The 21,041-nt window shown below is 34.7% G+C and overlaps 1 protein-coding gene across 2 annotated transcripts in view; it reads left to right on the top strand.

Moving 5' to 3' along the window:
* The first annotated feature begins 870 nt into the window (after nucleotides 1-870).
* The window catches only part of LOC106459312 (T-box transcription factor TBX3-like), a 77,819-nt gene continuing 57,648 nt past the window's right edge, over nucleotides 871-21,041 (top strand). For both annotated transcript variants that reach the window (XM_022385771.1, XM_013918923.2), the window contains exon 1: nucleotides 871-2,016. In XM_022385771.1, coding sequence (XP_022241479.1) covers nucleotides 1,649-2,016 — 368 coding nt within the window. In that variant the 5' untranslated portion in view covers nucleotides 871-1,648. The remainder of the gene's footprint in view (nucleotides 2,017-21,041) is intronic.

The raw sequence follows: 21,041 nt of genomic DNA, 5'->3' as shown, positions 1-21,041 counted from the left end.
CTCTACACATGTTCCAATCTATTGGTTATGAGAAAGCCTAACCGGTTTGCTCGTGTTCACATAATACCACTAGTTGGAACGGCGCTCCTATTGCTTACCGTTTGGACGATATGACGGGTCGTTCGTCAGAAAGAAAATTACATATATTTGCTGCAAGCAAAGCAAACAATCTAAGGCTTAATGATAGGTCTGGTATCGCTGAGACCATTTTCACATCAAGCCCTCAAACAAGGGTTGAGATATATTGCTGGGCGTCAATATCCAGTTGAACAAGGCGGCGCTGTTGTTACGTCTAGTTATTACGTCACTAATACAGCTCGAAGTGCGAGACGACTTCCGGTTGGGCGCGAACTCGGCAGTGGAGGTGCTAGCGCACGTCACCCGGTGAGGCGGGACTTGCTAATCCCACCCATCCGGTGACAGCACTGGCAGCTAATGTGTTGGCTTTCATACGTTTCTTGAAGGCTACCAAATTATTTTTTTTTAGTGAAATTAAGTAAGGAAATTGTATAAATCCGTTCAGAAACTTTAAGCTATGATTTTGTGAGGTCTATCTAACACAGATGTTGATATTTCCTTTATAAATAGATGGTGATAAGGCGGCGATGAAACTGTTAACGAGTCCTCAAGGTGACGATTGGCAGCGAGCCTTGCATTTTATTATACCGTTTTCAGGGCGAACGTGCGATTTATTGAATGAAAGCTGCAAGGGGACACTGTGCCATTGTGCAACGTCACACCGCTGGCGCCAACAGAAGAGCCCCTCTCAACGGGTAGGATGCGACGTGAGACTAGGTAATCATTTCCAAAGTTCCCGTCATTTTCTAACGCTGTTTCTGACAGCTTCAGTAGCGAACTAAAGAGGTTAGACCCACAAGACAAGTAACAGTTATTTAGCTGAAACTACGTAACCAGGTGCTTGAACGTTGTTCTCTGTGAATATGTTAATTCATATGTAACTCTGATATCTCAACAGATGACAGAAAACTTGGCGTGCTGATTTAAAAAAACATGATGTTAGTCATAAATAATAGCAGTGTTACAATTTAGTGGTATCTTTCAAATAAACAAAAATAAATACTAGAGATTCCGGTGACAAGCTTGATCGAGACCTTCGTCCAATAAAGCACCAGAAAAATCCGGTATCACGCTTGATCGATTCATTCATTCTGAGTCGAGTTTAATAAATCCATCTTGAAGAACTAACTAAATGACTCTTTAAAAACCGTAAAGGATTTGTTTGTAAAACAGCATGTCTTGAAATGGTATAGCAACGACAAAATGTTGTTATTGAGCCACTGACTGTTTCGTCATCCGCACCTATAAGCGCAGTGGGGGTTCCTCTTAGCAACCTGTAAACGACACCCGAAGACACTAGTGTGATTGGTTCCGGCCAGACAAATAACCAATCATCACGGCACAACCAACACTGTACCGTACGAGTGTTGGACTACACAGCAAAGCTGCTCGCATTTCACACTGTTTTTAGACGATTCCCTCAGTCTGAGTCGCCCCGGTTTATTCGCTATTGTGTGCAATATCTCGCCAAGGGTGTCCGTGTTGTCAGCGAGGTTCAGGGCTGCATGCGTGTTCGTCTCTTGCTACCCCGACGCCTCACTCCTGGCCCACGCTGAGCACATCGTACTCCATGAGATTCGAACCCTCGAACCTGGGACCTGGACAAGGAATGGCTTACCATCCGTTCCTTCTGCCCCCTACCCGTCAACCTGACTTCAGCGTGAACTCTCTGTTAACTCAACCCCACTATTTCCCGCTACCCTTTCCTCAGGCTTATCCGCCGTCGCCTTTTCCCAAACTCCCCACACCACTGTCGGGTCCGCCGCATCTTACCGCCGAAGACGTCTTAACACACGGTGGACAACTACGGGCCATGCGAACTTTAGAAACTGACGATGATGGTGTACAAGACGATCCTAAAGTGACGTTAGAATTCAAAGACCTGTGGCAACAATTCCATTCACTGGGCACAGAGATGGTGATAACAAAGTCCGGCAGGTAAGAAAAAAAAATTATTAAACCATTGCTTTGTAGTCAGGCGCAACAGACCTTAAGTTGTATTCAACGTAATCAAATACGACAGACCTTACGTTGTGCTCAGATTCTGGCAGATGTTCTTGGAATAGAATATGCGTTTCATAGAAATATTCTCTGAATATCTTGTGTACATTCAAGTAACTAATATGAGATCAATATTCTCTATAAAAACCGAAATGGAAAAACTCCGTCCAAACAGAAATAAAGGTTATTTTTTTTATACAGCTTTCAAGTCATACTACATGGCAACAACATAAAAGTTAGCTCTCTTTATTACCCGATTTTCTCTGTAGCTTTTCAATTTAGTATTAAAAGAAGTATATTCATTCATTCTACTCGAATAATTTCCTCCTTTCATATATCTTTGCTTACTAATAAGATTACCATATACATACACTCCATTTCTGACCGAATCATAAACGAATGTTTCAAAAAATTTAATTTTCTCTCGGAAATTATAATTCATTTTTATAAGCATTAATTTACAATAAATGAAAACGTTTATTTGATATTATTTGTAGATTATACGGACATCAGTGTCTCGAATCCAATCAAATATTGTAATAAATTATAATTTTACATTGCTAGATATAGGAATAACAGTAAAGTATATATATGTATGTAATAACTAATTTACACGTATGTGTGAAATGCATAATCTTCTGTTCTAAGACTTTTCTTGGGTCTTGTCATAATATATTATACCGAGTAAGGAGTGTGTGAATGACATAGACATTCAGAAATTATCTATATATCTATTATTTGAAAACAAATTGCACTGTTTACAATTAGATCCATCTATGGTAATCCATCGGTCTATGATTTTTTTCTGGCAGTTTAGATTACATATACATGTACAAATTCAAACATATATATGTATGTATATGTGAAAACATTATTCCAATTGCTATGTAAGTATCAATATTTAAAGAAAGGACTGCGTTAAAAAACAGCAAGCCTAAACCTATGATGAAAAAACATTTTAATTATCAGAACAGGTCTTTAAAAAAAAACAACGTTGAATACATTTAACAAAAGATCACGAGGGCACATCTTATATCCCAAATTATAGCCTTTATCCTGATGATCTTTTTAATTTATGTAGCGTTTTTGTTCTTTGTTAAGGCCTGTTTTGAAAGTTAGAAGATATATATATATATATTCTTATACATACTAGACACAACGTACGTTAACTACATTTTATATTTAGTTTGTCTACTTTTTCGAATACCCGTTCCACGAATTCGAAGCAAGTTACTAAGATTTTCCTAATGCTGCATTTATTCTAAATAGAGCTAAATGGGTACATTCCTTATAAACCTTACGTTATTCTGGGATTGTTTGATATTTAGATATATGCAAATTTTGCTTGTGCGAACCCGTGATGCGCAACAAATATCGTTAAATGTTCACCCCACGCTGCTATAAGATGACAAAATGTTATGCTATTTACCTCTAATAACGTCCCAAACTTGTTTATCTTCGCGTAATGATTAATCAGCTACTTTTATTTCTTAAGTCTAACTGGGAGGTGAATATTTCAGCTTCAAAACAATGTTTTCGTACAGCAAAAACAGACTTCGTTAAATAGTATATGCTTATCGAGACGTATTGATTTTAAGCTAATATGATAATTATGACGTCACACACACATATACATATATAAATATAATAAATATATAAAGTAATGTGTGTGTATTTTCAAGAGTCAAAAACACTGTATTATGTCCTGTTATGTCTGGTACTGACTGATTAATAGAAAATATATCACTCTAACAGGACGGTTATATAATCATACGCATATAAATAATACTATGACGTTATAGAGGGGTTACCGACGATGATCATGATTTAACGACATTGTTGCGATTTTGACTAAACCGTAAGGTTTGTCGCACAGATATGTTGCGCAACATTTATATAAAAAATATATTATAATTCTGGTTTAAGTCATTAATACATTATACTAAATATAAAGGCTCTAGAACGCTAATGAAGGTAAGTTTATATACATAAATATCCTGTTAAACTCTGGAAGAAGAAAAATACCACTTAATCCTGTTTTTTGACAAACAACTATACTAATTTAAAAATACCACTTAATCCTATTTTTTGACAAACAATTATACTAATTTAAAAAGTCCACTTAATCCTGTTTTTTGACAAAGAACTATACTAATTTAAAAAGACCACTTAATCCTGTTTTTTGACAAACAACTATACTAATTTAAAAAGTTCACTTAATCCTGTTTTTTGACAAACAACTATACTAATTTAAAAAGTCCACTTAATCCTGTTTTTTGACAAACAACTATACTATTTTAAAAAGTCCACTTAATCCTGTTTTTGACAAACAAATATACTAATTTAAAAAGACCACTTAATCCTGTTTTTTGACAAACAATTATACTAATTTAATTATTCTAAAATGAAAGAGAAATATGCGTCGTAATTTAAAGAAAGAGTTTTTATTGAATTGCAAGCTAAAGGAAATTAATATTAATTAATTTAACATCATTCTATTAACTATATATATTCATATATAATGTTTGTACAGAAGTTCCTCTTAATCGAATCCTTAATAAGCAAATTAGTCGTCATTGAAACAAATAAAACGTGTGTATTTTCACTGAGACGTCTTGAAAAAAGTAAAGAGATCTTTATTTCTGTAAAACTTGAATATTAGATAAAGTTTTTATTTAGTGAAGTTCTATCTTGCTGAACGTTTGGGCGAAAAAATGTTTCAGCCTTGAGTGTATTATCTATGTGTAACATCTACTTGAGTGTATTATCTATGTGTAGCATCTATGGATAATCATTTTTCTTTTAAAATTTAGACATTTCGGTATTCTATATAAAAAAGACATTAACACTGTTGAAGTACGCTGTGTACTGTATAACAACCACTTGCGTTCTTACCGCGCTATCTATGCCTTTAACTTTTTTACATGCGTAAACATCTGTTTCTTGCCTTTATAGAAAATAATATATATTAACTTATTGCAACGACTGTCTCGAGAATTTCTAAAAAACCCAGAAAACCAATGTTATTAAATTTGTGAGTTGTATACCTTCAGTATATATGAAATGCCTTACCCCTAAGTATTAGACAATATACTGGTTAAATCACTTTTTCAAACATTGGAAAAAAGCAAAACGTTTTTTGTTTTTATTTATAATTTTTTCAGTTTATAATAAACAAGTGCACAGATAAATTACGTTATACTGTCAGAACTTAATTTTGAAATTAAAAACGACAAAGACCTCGTGCATGTGATCTTCATCACTTGAAAAATACTGGAAACAGATTTTATTCGTCATCATCTACGAAATGCTAAAAATAACACGCATATACATAGATTATATATCTCAAAGCTGTGGAAGAAACTGGAAAGTATTTGTGCAGAAGGAAAACAGTATAGCTAAGCTGATAAAATCCACTTCGGAGAATGAAGCCCATTCTATGCAGCCACTGATATTACATATATATATATATATACATAAGTATATTTGCACAACGTTTGGTTGACTTTAGGGGTTTAACATATCTATATATATACATAAGTACATTTGCACAACGTTTGGTTGGCTTTATGTGTTTAACATATCTATATGTAAATATATACATACATAAGTACATTTGCACAACGTTTGGTTGGCTTTATGTGTTTAACATATCTATATGTAAATATATACATACATAAGTACATTTGCACAACGTTTGGTTGGCTTTATGTGTTTAACATATCTATATGTAAATATATACATACGTACGTACATTTGCACAACGTTTGATTGATTTTGTGTGTTTAACACATCTATATATATATACATAAGTACATTTGCACAACGTTTCATTGACTTTAAGGGTTTCACATATCATCCCCGAAAAGAATCATTTTCGTATAATAATATCTCATACTAAACAAATTTATTACTAAAGTTTATGTGTTTAGGCGGGAGAGTAACATCACATCATTTGAAAAATCATTACTCGTACATACAGTATTAACCGACTTACGCCTACGTGCACATTTATGTACTAATGTCATTTAAACACACGGTAATTTGTGATATGTTAATCATATGTGAGCTTTGTTGTGACTAGTCCTTTAAAAACATCGACCTGCCAACCATGTAACTAGTGTTAGAGACGTATTAATTAACCTCTAATCAGACCTGTTGTTTGGAGAGCTTAATCAACTTGCTGTATATGCTGTTGTAAAGTCTGTGTGCATCCTTTTCCAAGAATATGCTCAAGGAAGTAAGTATCAAACCTGGATAGACAATTTATTTTAAACATTTCATTATATTTTGAAATAATACGGTTTTTGAAATTATATTCCACAGGAATATAAATTCCACCCAAGCAAAAGGCGGAATAGGTAGATTGTGGAACGTTAATTTCTCAGCTTTGATACTATGATAAGGTGCAGCTCTGAGGCCAATTAATTTTCGAAATATTTTGTTCATGGCATTATTCAAACATATCGAGAGAGGGAGACTGATGTCATCAAATGCACAGAGTCATTTGTGGAACTAATTTTACGTTTATAAATGTACAAAGTTTTAGTTGAATTAAAGTAAGAAACTAAACAGGACACCAACTTGTGAAGGAGCGTGAATTCGGCACATTTTGGGTAAATTTCACGTTATTGTTTTGTTTATGTGAATTCTATTTAATTGAAATAGCTACAACAATTTTAAACTATTTTGAACTGCTTTATAAATGACCACTTTTCAAAAACTTTAATGTAGGCGCTACACTATGGTGTACAATCACATTATTCTGCATGTTATCACCTTTTATCCTTCCAGGCCACATGTGTTAAATGAACTGTCAGATTTTATCCTTGCTAGCACGTGTTACTCTGTGTTATTACCTTGTTTTTCTGCATAGTAACATAATATTTTTGTGTTATCACCTAATATCATGCATAAAACATGAGCTATGACACTTTATCTTCGATCTGACATAATTTTACTAGGATGGCGCATGTGAAATGCATGAAATCCCATTTACTTTGATAAAAATATATTAGTACCATGTAGCTGTTACAACTAATGCCATGATAATTCGGGTCGTTCTCTTGAGTTAAACTTGCGGATTAGGCTTAAGCTGGCCGGGCCTCGCTAAGCGTTACTGGGGCTACGGCCAAAAACTTCTTTAACAACAAAGATATAACTAACTGACGAAATAAAGCAATTATGTCACTGAACGTTCTTCTTTAATTGATGGGTTTAACAATTTGTATTACTCTCATAATCCTTCGTTCGAATTAAAAAAAATTGTTACTCACTTAAACACCAGCACATATATCTTCATATGCACTGTTGTCGGAAGTTTTAGGCTTATACAAACTTATTTATAAGCGTCATCTTGGTCTAACTGATATTAAGCTTTAGGCTCAAAGTAAAATAGCTTACTTTTAGGTTTTATGCACTTTGTATGTAAATATTAGCATATGTATAACATATATGTATATATATATTAGCATATTGTAACATATATTTGTATATATATATCGTAAAATGTGTTTATAGATTTTATAGTTTTAATTGTTCTGTTCTGAATTTTCTTTATAATTCTGGTACCACACACACGTATTTAACTCTTCATAAATATATTTTCCCTTCATAATTTAATATGAAACATTACTGGTACTAACATATATGGCTATGCTCTTGACAATAAAGATAAGTATGCTCTGTTAAATGTTACTATTAGCAATATACATAACACTATACTTCCACATTATTCTCGATATCTTAAAATACATGACGTTTTGCTGTCACGGTTTACCTTTGAAATTATGAGAAATATACGGTATCATGTTTAGCCTTGATGAGATGCGTGAGTCTGAGCTGTTATATTTATCTCCTTGGTAATGCACGCTATCCTATTCTATAACATTTCATCATTCATAATAAACTTCACTGTGTGTTGCAAGACACTCAATACCCTCGACAACATAAATAATTCTGTACCGTCACACTTTATCCTATACATAACATATTAACTTTGCTAGACACATATCGTTGACAAGAAGACCTACCTGTGCCTTAAACTTTATCCTATACATAACAAATTGGCTTTGCGTTGCAATACACGCTTAATAATATAAACCTTTCTGTGCCTTTAAACGTAATTCTATACATAAGCAATTAACTTTGTGTTGCTAGACACATACCTTTAACAAGGTAAACCTTTCTGTGCCTTTAAACGTTATTCTATACATAAGAAATTAGCTTTGTGTTGCTAGATACATACCTTAATCAAGGTAAACCTTTCTGTGCCTTTAAACGTTATTCTATACATAAGAAATTAGCTATGCATTGCGAGACAAAATAATTCCTTTACACTTTATCTTATATATATATATATATATATATAACAAGTTGTTTGTTTGCTAGACACACACCCTCGACAACGTAAACCTTTTTTTTTTTCTGTTACACGTTAACTTAAATAACAGTTATATTTTGTTAAACATTTATAACCGTTAATACCATAAATTAGTTCAGTAATGACACACTTTACTTCTGATTACATACGTAAATCTACGCTTTACTCTTGATAAGACAAGTTACTCTGTGTCATTACATTTCATTTCTGATTCCTTTTCTCTTCACTTCGACGCTTACAATTCTCAATTGAAACGTTTGGTCTTTTCTGTCAAACTTTAATCTGTGATGGCGTACTATACTCTCGGGATAATGGGCATAATCTCTTCAAGTTACACAGAACTCGGCTTAATTTTGACGTTAGTTAAATTACAGAAACGTTCAAAAGTAAACATATGTACAAGACATTCGCGTCTAGCTTGATAGAAGTATTAAAGGTTCACAAGTAAATTGATGGCAGGTCAGAAAATTGGATGGTATTCACACTGCTCTTTCGAAACATAGTTACTCACTCACCCCTGCTGCTGTTGCCATCTTAATTGAAAGTGGTCGAGAGCGGATATGTTCATTGCAAGCGCTGCGTGGTCACAGTCACGAGCGACGCACGTTCTCCATGCATGTGGGAATGTTGCTGGCCCGGCCAGAGTGATCTAGAACAGTCTACATGCTGCGTCAGAATTCTTTTCGAGGTTGATTATTTTTATTGAGTCATTCACTCCACTTGTTTTCAGTTTCATAAGCGGTTTAGAAATTTTTTTTCTGTAATTATATTTTTTAATACATAGAAGGTTTTTACGATGTGTGTATATATATATGCAAGTCACCCTATCTGTTTTCTTGTATGCATTTCATTAAATTGTGGAGATAAAAACATCAATGCAATCCTCAGTTTTCTTGTGATCCCTTTGAGCCAACCAATACTTATAATAAAAGCGTTTGTCTTTTTATTGCGACTGGTTACCTCTAGGAGGCGTGCTCAATCAAATGTTCTCCTATTGACTGATTGGTAGAAAAATGAGTAGTTTCTTATTACCTTAGTAATTTAGGCCTGTACTTTTATTAGTATATTTAAACAAAGCTTAGCAGATATATCGTTATTAAGTACGTATATTTTATATAACCAATGCATGTTCTCTATACTCTTGTTTCCTTCCTGTGTTTGCAAAATATCCAAATATTATGCGCCTACATTAATATGTAATTCATACCGGAACTAAGAATGAACATTAATATTATTAGAGTGACGACACCTCTATCATTTATCCTTCCTCTATCCTTCCTGTGTTTGCAAAATATCCAAATATTATGCGCCAACATTAATATGTAATTCATACCGGAACTAAGAATGAACATTAATATTATTAGAGTGACGACACCTCTATCATTTATGTGCTAAAAGTAGAAAACATTCTCTAAGTACATTGTTATGTGCTCTAAAATATCAGTAATTTACTTCAGCTATAGAATTTAAACATTTTCGCTTATGTGCTTAGTTGAAAGATCAATAAAGATGTTCACGTGACACGATGACATAGAAATCGTGCAGACTTGTTAAACGGCACCACCAGGTGAACGTGTTTCAAGGGAGAGGTAAAAACCTGTTTGTTTGTTGTAAGCACAAAGCTGTAGGAGTAGAACTCTGAATTTAAAGCGTTATAAGCCGTCAAGTTTATCGCGGAGCCAAATAGGGGGTGAAACTATATTTTACAAAAGAATGCGTGACATGTATTTCAATACTTATCTATAACAAAATTTAAGGTTTAACCTAAAACATTCAGTCCTTCAAATAGCGAAAGGTTTATCAACATTTCGGTTTACTTAAATACTCTTCCAGTGGCTTGTTTATTATAGCGATGAGTTGAAAAACTAGGACTAAAAATAAAACAAAATACGATTAAATGTTTCCTTAGAAGCCATACCACGTTATGCTATATTTCGTGACTTTATAACAAAATACTGAAATAGAAGCTGCAAAATTAGAAATGTTATTGGCTATCAAACCACAGCTAAGTTTGAGACTAAAATTGTTGTATATATAATAAGTAAGCGTGTGTGTGTGCTTTCTTATCCAAAAACCACATCGGGCTATCTGCTGTGTCCACCGAGATGAATCGAACCCCTCCGAAGACTTACCGCTGTTCCACCGGAGGGCAATAAGTAAGCATCAAACAATTTGTACAGGGTTAAATACGTTATAGTAAAATGATTTTGAATATGCAAAACATCAAACTACGTGTCAAACACAACCGATATAAAGCTGCGGTGGAACGGCATGCATCAGAACTACATTTTAATATTGTTTATTGTTTCGAAGGTGTGTAATGTGATGCCATCAAGAACTGATCGTTTTTGAAAAGGGGGTAGGTAACAGCCCCTTTCGACGCAAAATATTCATACACTCAGATCATAAAGTTATGTTGAGGACAGGAATTTAGAATTTTCGAGATAGGATAACCATTTTTCTTCATGCCATCGGAAAACAAAGGACTGTGTATAATTTTGAAGCATCAGGACTATTCGGAAAGAGACTTACAACGAGTTTTACCCCAGTCGCAGCAAGCAAAGTGTGGCATTTTGTAACACGTGAGAATCCACGAGCACAAAGGCCAGTGGCAAAAACTGTGCACGTACTCAAAATAACAAACAATACGCAGCATAATCAAAATGCATCTTCGTTTGGAAAAGCGAAGAATAAGCTAGCCGAAGAAAAATGATAGCACAAAGAACTAATGTACATGTACCTTGGTAACTGCCATTTTCTACTGGTCAAGTGGTGAAAAAAAGTTGTAAACTTGATACACTGCATGTATAAAAACGTTTTTTTTAATAGATTAATTATCATTACTTAATACTGCACCAGGAGCAAGTTAGGGGCCAGGAGAGTGGACACAAAGACCAAGATGAATTGTGCTTACTCTCAGACCAATATTCTGGACCCTTTGTACTATACAGAAATATCACATGTGTATGGGAACAAGGGCAACAGATATGGGGGCACCAATTTAAGGCTTCCACTCATACCTTTTATTCAACCTTCGCATACCTCAAGCAGCTGGAGAATGAAATGTGTATTCATACTATTTCATATGAAGACATCTTGGTCAAGCCGCTGTATGTAGTGCTTATGGATTTTTTTGTGATTGGTATATTGAAATGGATACTGGGTAACCATCGTTCTTGTACACTAGATGGATTATGGAAAGCTCGCAGGAAAAGGTGGCTTGCTTTCTACATGATAGCCTTATGACATAGCATTCTGCAATAAAAACTATGCTGTTGGACTAATGTCAAGATGCACTGTAATCAGAAAGAGCGTAACTGAATATGGAGATGTGAACTGTAATGGCGTAGTGATACTACAAAATTGTTTTAGTATATGTACCAACCATCTGTACGCTATGTTAGTAATCATTATCTATATATCTATCTATCACGGATTTATGCATTTAGTTAGCCTATATGAATAAAATATTATCATCATTATGCTCTGTTTTACAATTTGGAATTTAATTGGGCGATTGTCCTCAAAATAACTCTTTAGAGGTAATATTAAATTGGGGCATTATCGCACATATTGTAGAAATGATAGACTTTTAAATCACGTAACTAAGTATAAGCATCGAGGGAAGTTGTATACAATTTAATAATAAATTAAAGGACATCATTTTAGATATGTCTTACTCACCTGGGAGACCTTGTGACACAAAACATTCCTGATCATATCTGTCCTAGACTATGCCATGCTGTTCTGTAAGCATCAGATATATCTGTGTATAATTTTAATTTTAAAGAATTGCCATTCCTGTTTATTTCTATACTTCATTATACAGAGGGTTAACTTCACTTTATTGGAATGATTTGCATATGCTAACAGAGTGATGTGTTGCAGCAGATGTGGGCATTAGCATCATAGGTAACATGCTTAATATTTGTGTATTTAATTCACAGAGAATTCCTGGTCATTCAGTAATGCAACACCACCACAGATAGACTTATATATGTAAGCATATAAATGCTTTTTCAACAAGAAATATGAAAAAAATAGATAATATTAGCCGATACAGAGCCAAAGGACACAACATTTCGAATAAGAGGGTCCTCACTATTCTCTTTGGAAATGGAATGACTCGTAAAACTGAGCTTTGAGGTAGTAATAGTCTTCGAAACTACACCTGGAGCCAAAACGGAACATTGTCCTCATCTTCAAAGTGAATACTCTGGTTACAAAAGCTTCTAGTAATGAAGCTAGGAATATATTCTGTATTATTTACAAAATGATAAATAAGGACTTAAGATTGATAAAAGCTCGAACACCAAAAGGTCAAGAGTTACCAACCACACCTTGAAATAAACTGCTGTTTTCATGAAAAAGACAATAAAAGAAATGTGAATCACAATAATAACACATGACCACATAATTGTCAAGTGCCTTGATGCAGTTCTAATGGACTTGTATGTGTTCTGACATTAGTCTGTTTAAGTGTGATCTGGAAAACCAAGTTCCACAGAAAGTAAAGGATGTGTGGAAAAAAGTGTGAAGATGTGTGGTTTAATTTTAACTTCATTGTTCTTCATAGCAAAAAATACTACAATAGAAATTATATTGCTGGGTATGTAGCACATAATAATGGCCAACAGACTGAGCATATTTGGAAATAGAAGAAGTAGGTCCAATAATGTATTGGGACCTGGAACATCATTCTTATAAAATAGAAGTCCTCCACTGACTGCTATAAATCAGTACTTTGGAACTGTCAAGTTTTTTTTATTGGCATTACTTTGGATTGTGGTTGTGTTCTCATTGAAGTGTTTGGCTTGTTCGGGTTAGTGTACTGACATTCATGTAGTAATTCAGACTAATAATCAATATCTAAATGCGTTCTGATTGGTGCTGCTTACCATATTGCCACCACTAGGTGAAGTATATCAGTCTTACATCTTTCTGAGGAATGGCCAAAAAGGGCTCTGACCAGTTCTTTAAGTATTTTTCGTAGTTGGTATTCTGGAATAATAGTCCAAAAAGTGGAAACTAGTGGAAGTGTCTAGTTGGGAACCTGGTTGAAGTACGTCTCTGCATCAGAGGCAACATAATAATGGGATAATTGGAGATAGTTTAATCACTTATGTTCAGACTAGGAAGAGAATCTGGTTCATCATGTTCCAAGGAAACAGTCAGAGACAGATTCTACACTCTTGTCCTACCACCCCTATGTACCTAGTCTAAAACACAGACAGCATTATGTCTGATTGGACTATATCAGACTGAAGACCGTGTTACCAATATCCAGCAAATTTGCAACGCTGTCTGTGTTTTACTTACAGAAATCCAAACCAGCACCAGCAATGGAACACTAAAGACAGACAGTAGTTACTGTTCCCAGCCTGCTTTAGTGTAGCAAGTCGTAGTTTGGGCATAGCGAATGACCTAAGAGGGGGAGGGAATGGCTCATTTGGTTTAATTGATACCAATTCATCCAAAAGTAGCTTGTTGGTGCTTACACTGCAGTGTGTCTGTGTGTGTGCAGCCCAGTAGAAAATTAAACCCAGATTTAGTAGACCATCTAACAGATTACTTTGGTTCTTGCTAGGCCACTTGCAAAAATAGGCTGATATAATTGGTTCGTAATTATCACAATGGATTGTTTTTCCAAATAGTCTGAAGCATATGCCTTAGCTGATACCATGGCTTAAACAGGTAGAGCAGTGGATTACATATTTCCAAGCTACTTAAATAAATACATGAGACTAACTTTGGTCAAATAGTCATACTCCCTATAACATCAGGTATATACCACCACCAAATACAGGACTTTCCTGATAAATATAGGGAAATGTAAAGGTCAACCATGGGTGGCACATATAAGCTTGTGTGTCACTAATAGGGAAAGGCTTTACTAAAACAAAAGAAAAAGTATGATACGGCAGTTAGTGAAAGCAAGTTTAACGGTGTAGACTAGATGTTAGTTATAGCACTTGCATGCCACATATAATCTGGATGGATAGACCCTATTGAATTTTTAAGTTCTTAAATCTGCTCAGCTATGAGCTTCATGGTCATATGATGAGTAGATGCATATCAAATGCATTTACAAGCTCAAATTATATGTTGCAGACTGCCTACTACCTTTTTTGGCTAAAACTGAATGTTACAGTGAATGAAGGTGAGGTATTGGATGAAGACGAAAACACTATCTCTTTTAGCTCAAGCCAGCTTTGGCATCTGAAATGAGCAAGACAAGATGTGAAAATGTGTAAATTAGTCTAACAGAAGAAAGCTGTCAGTTTACCATGACTAAGAATGTAAATTAAGAGTAACGTTAAACTACAATAGTCGTAACATACAGAAGACAGACGAAAGGGTACAACCATTGTCTTCTGAACTATGATGACGAAATGAACTGTCCTACATTTATTAATATATGGGACCCAGCAGCAAAGACATTGCCAGCAGAAGTAATATATGTGGGAATCCAACTATTTACTGCTGTGCATGTAATCTTCCTGTAATACCTGTACTTCAAACTCTGAAACTGTTCTTCGTCATTATATACATGTACATGGAAATATACTTGTTATTTTGTAATTCTGTTAAGAAGAAAACCTTACTAAGTATATTAGTAGAACGTAGATTAAGAGCTGTGGCTTCAGTGTAGTAGTGCTGCTTCTACCACCTGCAGCTATATTATCAAACCAAATTCTATTGCACACAAACACAGTGGGAAACAATTAGTACTAAGTAGTCATGAACCAACTAGTCATGCTGTACAGTATAGTCGTGTGCAGTTTTTTTGTTTACTGAGTGGAAATAATTTTCACACCTACGACTGGGTTCCTGAAAAAATAGATCGGTAATGACCAAAAGGATGAGATTTTATATAAATACCCTATCTCTTAGCTATCTCTTACCCTATCTCTTACCCTACCGACAACCATAGAAATTGGAATAGCCTTAACCATATCTTCAAATTTCTCCATTCATCCTCATGCGGACAACGATCCAGCAGCCTTGCACAGGTAATTGTAATGCATAACCAAGCAATGTCGTTTTCAACCATGATGTGAACTCCTGTCTAACAACTCTAGTGCCATAAACTCCAAAAATCAAGCTGAATTTCACCACAAACATAGTGATAGCCCAGTGGGTGTTGTTGGCTAGTTGGCTTCCCTCTAGTGTATCATTTCAAATTTAATTACGACGATGCGCAGATAGCTTTTGTGTAACTTTGCGCTAAATTCTGGAACAAACACGAGATTTCCAATACATTATCCGTAAATTACATTCTCGAATATCCTGCAGAGGTAATTCACCTCTGTGTACCAACTTGTGTTTCCAGTTCGAGAGTTACCATTAATTAGTTCTTCCTATTACATAAGCTACTATAAGGGTATTTTACTGTGTTTTTAATAGTGTTTGATTTTTTACAATTATCCTAGCGGGTAAAAGTCGAAATATTAGAACCTAAAAGCATTTTATTTTTACAAATCTCATTGTACAGAAAACTTCCATTACGACACGATCTCCATTCGAGAGTATATCCTTGGACATAACTTTATGTGTGTTTTATGGGTGTAATTCATTGATTTAACGTAAACACTTTCACATTTAAGTGTGTGTGTGTGTGTGTTTTTGTTATAGCAAAGCCACATCGGGCTATCTGCTGTGTTCACCGAGGGAAATTGATCCCCTGATTTTAGAGTTGTGAATCCGAATAATTACCGCTGTCCCACCGGGGGGCTCGCATTTAAGAACACATTTTCCTAAGATGTATCTTGAAAACGGACTTCTAATTCACTATGTATCGTTATAAGATGGTACTTTACAGAACACCTGTTTTGACTTGATTCCTCCTAGTGGCTAAACGGTAAATCTGTAGGCTTACAACGCTAAAATTCGGCTTTCGATACCCGTGATGTGCAGAGCACAAATAACCCATTGTGTAGTTTTGTGCTAAACAACAACCAAAATAAACTGGCTTGATTATATAAAACGATGTAAAATTTTAATATTTTATTATATGAAGACAAGAAATATTTGTTTGTGTCATTAAATATATAATACAGGATATACTAGATATCTTTATGAGCAGAATGAGAAACTTATAAAAAATTGAACAGCATAAGCTTCAAATATATTGGTTGGTGGATGAGAATCTTCTTACGAGCCTCTACTTTCCTAAAGATGAGCTGGAGTTTGTTTACTTGTATATAGTTAAGCACAAAGCTACACAATGAAATATGTTAAACTTACGATAGACTTTAAGAAAGCGTTTCGAGGGAAATTACAGAGAACATAAACGTTTTATTTACATAGTTACAATGGGCGGTTCAACAGGGCGTGAGCATGATAAACAACCAATCAGCTAAATTCTACATGTGAAGTAAGTAGGTGTACATAGCTCACCATGTTATTTAATTGTTATTGTTGAAATTAATTTTGTCCCGAGAGCGCAGTTGATCACTATTGAAACAACACTTTGATGGAGATAAAGATATTTTATGTATTTAAAACCCTAGCTTTAGACAATTCTAATTTAACTGGTATTCTGTGTAACTACTGCCATTTTTAGCCGCGGCATAGCGGCTCATAGAACTGCTGCATGTTGTTGTTTTTTGTTTTTTTTTCAAGTACAAACTTTTAGCTCATAGCTCCGTCATCTCTTGACCGATTTGATATATAATTATAGTTTTGGACTCAAGAGGTCAAATCCTTTCGATTGATGTATTTGACCACGCCCAAGGTCTCATGGATGAATTTATTCTAATTCTGCCTAAGAGAATTTCAATTTGAGGGTAGGCTGGTAGAGATCCGGATGAGCAATAAAATTGAATCGGGTATATGCGCGCCCCACGCTTGGTATTGCTGGCGCACAAGAATATAGCTAATAAAAAGGAAAAAAGGTCTCATAGACTAATTTACTCTAATCCTACGTAAAAGAATTTCAAGTGCCGCAGCTATTGAGGATTCCCTCTTTTTTATGTTTGTTATAAGTTAATATCATGGGTTATTTCCCCGAAATGGGGTCGAAGACAGGCCTGGAGGGGTTACCTGTTTTAACTACTCGTATCACAATTCAATAGTGTGTTGTCTGTCATGCAACAAGTAGACAATAAAATGACGTCATATAAGGTACGCTTAATGTTGCAATTTGTGCTGTCGTGACGTCATGTATGCCATGAATCACGAGAAGAATTATGCAATCTGTAGGCTACAACACAGCATAACACATTAACTTGAAAAGCAAGAAATAAAAATGTTTGTTATTCTTAATTTTGGTTTTATTTACTCTTGAAAGAAAACAATTTTGGGGACTCTGCGTAAGTACATCTGGTATATATGTATATCTTAGAATATTTTTAAGCATCATAGACAAATTATATTAGTCTCCGGTCTAGACAAGGTAAATAGAAATTGAGACATTTTTAGGCACCAAGTATACTGAGTAATCGTTTTAGACAAAATGATGCAATAGAAAAACCTACAAGAAGAAACATAGCCATGAGATCCAACTGTAAAATGCTTCAGTATCGAGATATGATAGAGTTAGCACCCAACCATACCTAGAGCTTAACTTCTGTGTAAAATGCAACCTCTCTGGTGATAAAAACAATTGTACGTACAGTGCTTAAGATAACTCGAAATGTTAAGAATACTTTGAAGACCAGACTTCACTATTTAAAAACAGCTTTAAAAGATAAAATGTTAAAGAAAACTGTGAAACAAATGTTTATTGTTTGAAAAATTTTCAAACTAAGCTGCAAAAAAAAAAACAAAAAAACTTTGAAATATAACCTGTTTAAAAGTAGACCCGTATTCATTGTAAAATAAAACTACAAAGAATGAAACAGGAATTTATAGAATTAACCTAAAAACAAAATTGTGTGGTTGAAACTAACCGTAAAAACCAAAGTGCATTACTATACAAAGAAAGAGCTTTAAAAGATAAACTGTGCTGTGGAGAAACAAGAAAAGCTTGGGTTGGGAACTGTTCATTAAGATATTAACTATTTGTTTCGTACGATTGTGATAAACAACTGATATTCGTTCTTGATTTTAATCTTTCTTGAGTTTTTACATATCAAAAATCGACATATGTTGTTCGCAGTACTCCAGTAATACTACACAAAATTATCACAGATTATTAGCAAGTATAAGTGCGTTCTATCATGTATAATAATTTGCTCTAAATATGGGGTTAATTATAACTTTACCGCCATTGCTTCATTTCACAAGACTCGCAAGTATAAGAAAGAGTAATTAAATCCGAGGTTGTTGAAGTGGTATTTACCTATAGACTTGTACAGTCTACACGTAATTAGAGTTATCGTAAATATTAAAATTACTGAATTATTTTTGAATTAGAAATTACTAATGGCAAAGATTTCGCCAAATATCAACTTCTTAGGTACAACGTAACACAAAACGTTTCTTATAAATAACTTAAGAAAGCATTTAAAGGGCTCTCGGGAGTATTTAACAGGGCTCTCGGTGAGTATTCCCGACATACAGACGATTCATTTCCCCAATCCAAGCAGGCAATTTCATTTTGGTTTCTCTTAAATGTACAAAATATAAAACATTTTATGAATTATGGAGCTATGAATGATGACATTTCTTCGGCGTCCATCTTTACAATAGGAACATGAAAACTGCCTAGCGAACGTTCGTTTACACTGATAAGGTATGATGATAATAGTTGTGAGAATATCATGTTTAATGATTGTCACACATTTCCTCACTGTATTTTTTTATCCTTTTATCTTAAAAGTTACAAACCCCTAAGTAACTAGAATTTTTATTTCTTTCAATAACATCATTTCCAAGATCAAAATCTTATATAATTATGATTAGTATCTCAGTAAACGGAACGTGAAGTTCATAGTAGAGTTTCCAACAGTTCACAAGTTTATGTGATCTGTAAGCCGATATTTTTAGGCATATATATATATGTGTGTGTGTATATTAGTTGAATTGAATATTTGCATTTATCAATACGTTGTGCGAGTCTGCTGTTCCCTTGTTAACTTTATTGAATGTTTACTCCCCCTGACATTAGTTCAGTAAACGATAGAGCTCCCCTTCAAATCTTTCTATACTGGGAGTCACAGGAACGTTTCAGGGGGGGACCTTAGCAAATTGTTTGTTTTGAATTTCGGGCAAAGCTATACTAGGGCTATCTGTGCTAGCCGTCCCTAATTTAGCAGTAAAAGACTAGAGGGAAGGCAGCTAGTCATCACCACCCACCGTCAACTCTTGGGCTATTAAATTACCAACGAATAGTGGAATTGACCGTCACATTATAACGCCTCCATGGCTGAAAGGGCGAGCATGTTTGGTAGGACGGGGATTCGAACCCCTGCCTCTCAGATTACGAGTCAAACGCCCTAACCACCCCTGGCCATGCCGGGCATACTTAGCAAATGCACAAAATAAGCAATACTGTTAAGCTACTTAGTATCTGTACGTTCATTGAAAGGAGTGGGAATGTGGAATGTTTTGTGGGACTTTGTGCTGAGAAAGTTTGGGAAACCCTGATCTAGGGAACGAAAATAATGGGTTAACCCCAAAATTGAGAACATCTATGAACGAAACATTTTGAAATCTCTCTGTATAACTAGGCTATACTTTCTAAGTAAGACATAATTTTCTGTGAGATTATATAATAACATCTTAGTATTTATCCCAAACAGAATTTTTAACATAAAACTATAACCCTCGTCAGCTGTGAATTTGAACTTATCCCAACAATTGTTGACAATTAGACTTACTTTTTAAAATATCATTTTGAAAGGTTTAGATATTTAGGTTTAAATTCAAAACAAATGTCTCTCGTGGCCGGTAATACACAATGTACTAGAGAAATATCTTATGTAAGGAAAATAAATTCACAAGCAATGTTGCATCTGAGTGTGTAGGTACTTCACCAACCTAGACTTGGTGAGTCTACGCATGCCCTAAGCTACAACATATGCTATTAAAACACATAACTTTAACTTGCTATGGGCCACTCTATAAAAGTATTTTTTTTTTTGCCTTTAATGATGACATAACGAGATTAGGCAACATTTGGGTTTAGGGCTTCTTCGGAGGGTGAAGAGATCGCTTGTGAATTACATATTTGTATTAAGGTACAGAAACATGGCTGAGTGGATGTATGTATGTTTCAATCAGTATAATCGTTTAGGAACTTATGAAAGTATTAAGAATATTTTTTTTACAACATAGACTTATTTCAACAAACAAGGCGCCTCATAGAACTGGGCCGTTGAAAACTAATGCGAAATAAAGCGTGTTTCACATGAAAAATGGTCAACATTTTGAAATGATACAGAACACTCTCTTTTATGTGTTTTTTTTTTCCTGATACCCCTGTAAACGTACACTAAAATTTTATTTTTAAACTCGCAGAGTATATACCAAATTAGGTAAGAATACACGTTCCGGATACTTTGCTCCTAGTGGAAATGATTGTGGACAACACTGGAAACATGAAGAAAAAAAATTAAAAAGGTGACATGTTTATTAATTTCCACAGGCATCCCACCAAACATGCTCGCCCTTTCAGCCGTGGGGGCGTTATAAT

This window comes from Limulus polyphemus, unplaced genomic scaffold, assembly GCF_000517525.1.
Source record: "Limulus polyphemus unplaced genomic scaffold, Limulus_polyphemus-2.1.2 Scaffold591, whole genome shotgun sequence".
NCBI classification, from domain to species: domain Eukaryota; kingdom Metazoa; phylum Arthropoda; class Merostomata; order Xiphosura; family Limulidae; genus Limulus; species Limulus polyphemus.
The sequence above is the reverse complement of the archived record's forward strand: the minus strand, read 5'-3'. Positions and strand labels throughout refer to the sequence as shown.